The sequence below is a fragment of the Mandrillus leucophaeus genome, unplaced genomic scaffold, assembly GCF_000951045.1.
Source record: "Mandrillus leucophaeus isolate KB7577 unplaced genomic scaffold, Mleu.le_1.0 Scaffold946, whole genome shotgun sequence".
NCBI lineage: Eukaryota > Metazoa > Chordata > Mammalia > Primates > Cercopithecidae > Mandrillus > Mandrillus leucophaeus.
In genome coordinates this window covers 540,000-545,666 of record NW_012110319.1, presented here as the reverse complement: position 1 = coordinate 545,666, position 5,667 = coordinate 540,000, and the positions used below count along the sequence as shown (strand labels likewise).

The 5,667-nt window shown below is 50.9% G+C and overlaps 2 protein-coding genes across 5 annotated transcripts in view; one reads left to right on the top strand and one right to left on the bottom strand.

Annotated features, from left to right (window-relative positions):
- The window catches only part of RIBC1 (RIB43A domain with coiled-coils 1), a 12,067-nt gene extending 9,812 nt beyond the window's left edge, over positions 1 to 2,255 (bottom strand). For 2 of the 3 annotated variants that reach the window (XM_011970362.1, XM_011970360.1), the window contains exons 1-2: positions 2,107 to 2,255; positions 1,709 to 1,797 (exon numbers count right to left, since the gene is read on the bottom strand). The gene's annotated coding sequence lies outside the window, so the exon portion shown is untranslated. Of the gene's footprint in view, positions 1 to 1,708; positions 1,798 to 1,972 lie in introns of all 3 variants that reach the window. The other variant, XM_011970361.1, reaches the window with a different exon arrangement.
- Positions 2,256 to 2,388: 133 nt separating this feature from the next.
- The window catches only part of SMC1A (structural maintenance of chromosomes 1A), a 78,066-nt gene continuing 74,787 nt past the window's right edge, over positions 2,389 to 5,667 (top strand). The window contains exons 1-2 of one of the 2 annotated variants that reach the window (XM_011970363.1): positions 2,410 to 2,619; positions 3,073 to 3,222. In XM_011970363.1, coding sequence (XP_011825753.1) covers positions 2,511 to 2,619; positions 3,073 to 3,222 — 259 coding nt within the window. In that variant the 5' untranslated portion in view covers positions 2,410 to 2,510. Of the gene's footprint in view, positions 2,620 to 3,072; positions 3,223 to 5,667 lie in introns of both variants that reach the window. The other variant, XM_011970364.1, reaches the window with a different exon arrangement.

Here is a 5,667-nt window from a genome sequence, read left to right as displayed (position 1 = left end):
TGCAAGCTCCACCTCCCAGGTTCACACCATTCTCCTGCCTCAGCCTCCCGAGTAGCTGGGACTACAGGCGCCCGCCACTACACCCAGCTAATTTTTTTTATTTTTAGTAGAGACGGGGTTTCACCATGTTAGCCAGGATAATCTCGGTCTCCTGATATCGTGATCCGCCCACCTCGGCCTCCCAAAGTGCTGGGATTACAGGCGTGAGCCACCGTGCCAGGTCCCATTTAATTTTTTTTAATATAGATGGGGTCTCACTATATTGCCCAAGCTATTCTTGAACTCAAGAAATTCTCCTGCCTCGACCTCCCAAAGTGCTGGTATTACAGGCATGAGCCACTGTGCCCGGCCTCATTTAGGTTTTTAATCCACTTGGAATAGCATTTTGTGTATGGTGTGAGATAAGAATCCAATTTAATTTTCCCAAGTGCCATCTCATCTTTTTTTAATTTAAAAATGTATTTTATTTTTGGCCGGGCACGGTGGCTCACGCCTCAGCACTTTGGGAGGCCAAGGCAGGTGGATCATGAGGTCAGGAGTTCAAGACCAGCCTGGCCAACATGGTGAAACCCTGTCTATATTAAAAATACAAAAAAATTAGCCGGCGTGGTGGCAGGTGCCTGTAATCTTAGCTACCTGGGAGGTTGAGGCAGAGAATAAAATGTTATTTTGGTTTTAGATGGGGTCTCTCTCTGTTGCCCAGGATGGAGTGTAGTGGTGCAATCATGGCTCACTGCAGCCTCGAACTCCTGGGCTCAAAGGATCTTCCTGCCCCAGCCTCCTGAGTAGCTGGACTACAGGTGTGTGCCACCATGCCTGGCTAATTTTTAAAATTTTTTTGTAGAGATGGGGTTTTGCTATGTTACCCAGGGCTCACCATCTCATCTTTTAAAAGGGAACAGTATTTCCCCATGGATTACATGAGATTGCTTTCCTTTAGCCATTTTATTCCCTCAGCCTGATTGTTTCTCCCAACTGAACTTCATTTATGGCTCCCCTACTAGATTCCATCTACCAAGCTTCCTCCCTTTATTTTTGAGACAGGGTATTGCTCTGTCACCTAGGCTGGAGTGAAGTGGTGCAGACACCACTCACTACAGCCTCAGCCTTCCAGGCTCAAGTGATCCTCCTGCTTCGGCCTCCTGGGTAGACCACAGGTGAGAGCTGCCACACCCAGCTAATTTTTAAATTTTTAGTAGAGATAGGGTCTCACTATGTTGCCCAGGCTGGTCTTGAACTGCTGGTCTCAAGTGATCCTCCTGCCTTGGCCTGCCTCCCTCACGATGGGATTACAGGTGTCAGCCACCATACCCAGCCACTTCCTCACTTTCCTGGACTTGTCCTAAGTCTTTAGGACTCTTTCTAGCCTTCGGACATAATTTAATAAACAGTTAAAGGAATAATTATGGCAACCACCAGATCCTTTCCGTGTTTAAGTCTGAGAATGGCACCAACTTACCTACTGTTTCCACCTGCCACCACAGTATAAGGTCACTGAAGGGGAAGATTCAGCAGACATTCTAAGCTTCTTGGATTGCTAAGGCCCCTGCCTTATTAATGATAGAGAGCAGAGAGGGAAGAGAGGTAAGGTGGCATCGTGGTATAGAGCTGTGGGAATGGGATGGGGGAGAGGCATGGAGGGAGAGGTAGGTGGAGGTGGAGAGCACCGGCTTAGGGACCCTGACTCCTGGGGGTTCACACAAAATACCTTTCTCAGTAAGGAATCCCGATTTTGAAGCTCTTATGTTGGCTCTGCATGCAACTTTGTTCTTGGGTTACGGCGGCAGTTTCTGAACTCTGCTTGGTAGAACAGGAGGGAGGTAGCGGATAGGGGTAGTATCTCAGGCCGTAGCCTTCCCCAGCCTGTATCCCTGTTGCCTGGGAATAGCCCCAGCCCCATTCACACCCCATCCGCCTTGGCATCCCGTCCCGCCTCCAATCCCACCCCACCATTAGCAAAGTCTGAGCTCACCTAACACTGAATCCTCCCGTTGGCCCCTCCTTCTCGTCCAGCCCTCCGCTCCCCCCGGGTCCTTCCAATTCCCGCCCCTGTCCTTGTCCTAGCCGTGAAGGCTGGCCAGGCTAAACCCACAGCCGAGCTCCCACCTTCCTCTTGCCCTGAGGGGCATAATCCTGCTGTGACTTCTGTCTCAGCAAGCGTGAGCTCAGGTCTCCCCCGCCTCCTTGAACCTCAAGGGCTGCTCTGACTCCGCCCAGCACCAACTCCTCCGAGGACCTGGTCCACAGGAGCAAGTGTTTGTTGTTGCCATGCAACAAGAAAGGGGGGCGGAGGCACCACGCCAGTCGTCAGCTCGCTCCTCGTATACGCAACATCAATCCCCGCCCCTGGTCCCACTCCTGCCGGAAGCCGAAAATCCCGTTAGGCCTGGAGGTATTCTCGCGACATTTGCCGGCCGCCCGGCTTGCACTGCGGCGTTTCCCGCGCGGGCTACCTCGGTTCCCGGGCGTACGGCGCGGCCTGTCCTACCGCCGCCGGCGCCGCGGCCGTCATGGGGTTCCTGAAACTGATTGAGATCGAGAACTTTAAGTCGTACAAGGGTCGACAGATTATCGGACCATTTCAGAGGTTCACCGCCATCATTGGACCCAATGGCTCTGGTGAGATAAACCTGGCTGCGGCCCTGCGCACGTCCCGGCCTGGACCCCTTATCCGGTTCCGGAGTAGTACAACCCAGCCCATGTAACCTGAAACGTCGCGGACCCTTACGGGTTCCTTGCCCCTCCAGAGGGGGTTCTGTTCGAACCCACTCTCCCCACGCGGCTGCTCTAACTCGAACCCCTTCCAGGTGTCACTTGCCTCTTCCTGCGCGGCCCCCGCCCCGGCCGAGTGGTACGGGCCGAGTTGCCAGTTACCCCGCCTACTTCCCCCTCCCGCCAAAGTAGGCGCGTCTGGAGCCAGCTTCCCGCCAGCTGCCAGTCCCCCGCCTCGCGGCTCCCCGCCGCGCCGCCCGGGGCCGGCTTCCCAGACTTATTTGACCCCCTCCGGAAAATGTGGGGACGCTGGTAGCCCTCCCGTAGCCTTCGGTCCCAAACGGTGCACTTCTGTTTCAGCCCAGCGTCTCCTCTCACCTCGCATTGGTACACTCCAACTCTTTCCTTTCTACTCTTCTCCGGAGGCGGCAGTTTTGTATTTCAGACCCAGCCCTCCAGACTTTAGAGTGCTAGAGGTCTCGATCCCCACCCCCAACCGCTATGTCAGAGGTAGTTGCCTCGAACTCGCCCCTTTCCTACCACCGAAACCATCAAAAGCCGAAATTGATTTACCAAATTTGTTGAATGCTTTTTGTTTATCAGGAGTTATTCCATTGCAAGTTGTGGAAACAGCGGAAGATAGAATAAACCAACTCCATGCTCACAGGGAACTTATATTCCAGAGGGGAAAGAAGATAAGGAGAAAATAAGATGGTTTTAGGCTGTCATAAGTGCTATACAGGAAATGAGACCGGTGGATGTGATAAAGTGACTTGGGTGGTGTCTTTAGAAAGGGTGGTCAGGTAAAGCCTCTATTTTATATCTTAACTTCCCAACTCTAAACGATATACCGTGGATTCCTCTCACCTCAGATGTGGTTCTTTTGGAATCCTGCTGTATTCTTCCACCCCAGAGATGTTCTAACTGAATCATATCCTAGCCTAAGAGGCTGCCCTTGCTGAAGTAGCACATACGGAGTGCCTTTCCTGGAGACCGAGTGTCTCAACAATGGCACTATTGACGTTTCCAGCGAGATAATCCTTTGCTGTGGGATGTGCCCTGTGCATTCATCGTAGGATGTTTAACATCATCCTTGGCGTCTACCTGCTAGATGACAGTAGCACCCCTACTCCCCAGGCATGACAATCAAAACTGTCTCCAGACATTGCCAGACGTCACAGGGGATGGGTGTGACTACCCCAAACACCCAACTTGTTGTGAGAACCACTGGCCTGGAGGGCTAATGCTTAGTGTCCACCCGGTTTCCTAGGGTTTTAGTGTAGTGGCCCCTGTTGAAAGAGCTAGGATGTACCTCTTGGCATTCAGTCCCCTCAGCATTAGTAGATTTGTATTCCCAGCTGTTCTGAAAAGGGCCATGGCACTCCCCCACTTGCCCTCGTTCTTCAAGGCTCACCTCTACAAGCCATTCTTTTAGTCCCTTTGGTGAATTACTCTTCCTCTGTGGCATACTGTAGACACTTGGTACACATTAATGTTTATTAAGTCTTATATTGATGGTGCATGTTTTTGTATCTTCATTGGCCTGTGAGTACCCTAAAGCAGACATTCCTTGAAACGTACTGGTGTTCAGTCCATAATATATATTACAAAAATGTTTACCATATTGATTGTGATTAGAGAGGCCTGTGGTTGTGAGATGTTGTTGTCATCCCTGGAAATGATGGGAGAAGTCCAAAGGTTGGATATTGGTTCTTCCTAAAAGGCTGACTCCTGGTCTGCGTGATGTGCTAGTCCTGCTGTGATGAGGGAGACAAGAGTTGAGTCCAGACTTAAGATAGGACTAATTAATTGAGTACCTACTCTGTGTGTCAAGTACTTTATTTATTGGGACCCTATTTTTTCTTTTTCTTTTTCTTTTTTCTTTTTTTTTTGAGACAGCCTTGCTCTGTTGTCCAGGCTGGAGTGCAGTGGCGTGATCTTGGCTCACTGCAACCTCTGCCTCTTGGGTTCAAGTGATTCTTGTGCCTCAGCCTCCCAAGTAGCTGAGACTACAGGCATGCGCCACCCCATCTGGCTAGTTTTTGTATTTTTAGTAGAGATGGTGTTTTGCCCTGTTGGCCAGGCTGGTCTCAAACTCCTGGACTCAAGTGATCTGCCTGCCTCAGCCTCCCAAAGTGCTGGGATTACAGGCATGAGCCACTGCACCCAGCCAAGGGACCCTTTACATTTAAATTCTCAAAATGACCCTAGGAAGGAAATGCCAATAGCTTCTTTTTTTTTTTTTTTTTGAGACGGAGTCTGGCTCTGTCGCCCAGGCTGGAGTGCAGTGACCGGATCTCAGCTCACTGCAAGCTCCGCCTCCCGGGTTTACACCATTCTCCTGCCTCAGCCTCCCGAGTAGCTGGGACTACAGGCGCCCACCACCTCGCCCGGCTAGTTTTTTTGTGTTTTTCAGTAGAAACAGGATTTCATCGTGTTAGCCAGGATGGTCTCAACCTCCTGACCTCATGATCCGCCTGTCTTGGCCTCCCAAAGTGCTGAGATTACAGGCTTGAGCCACCGCGCCTGGCCAATAGCTTCTTTTTATACATGAGGAGACTAAGGCACAGAGGTGTGATGACTTGTCCGTGGTTCTCAGAACCCATGCCTGTGCTCCTGCCACTCCAATAGAGAAGTATGTGCCACACATATTTTTAGACCTGTGAGTTGTGATTTTTTCATCTTTTTCCAGGTGAGGGAATGGAAGGTCACCTAAGAAGTAGCGAAAGAGTAGTGAAAGTAAGATTAGATCCTGGTCTGTTGGTTCTAAGCCGAAGCTTTCAAGCTTTTTTTTTTGAGACTGAGTCTCACTCTGTCACCCACGCCAGAGTGCGGTGGCGTGACCTCGGCTCACTGTAACCTCTGCCTGCTGGGTTCAAGTGATTCCTTTTTTTTTTTTTTTGAGATGGAGTCTCGCTCTGTCACCCAGGCTGGAGTGCAGTGGTACCATCTCAG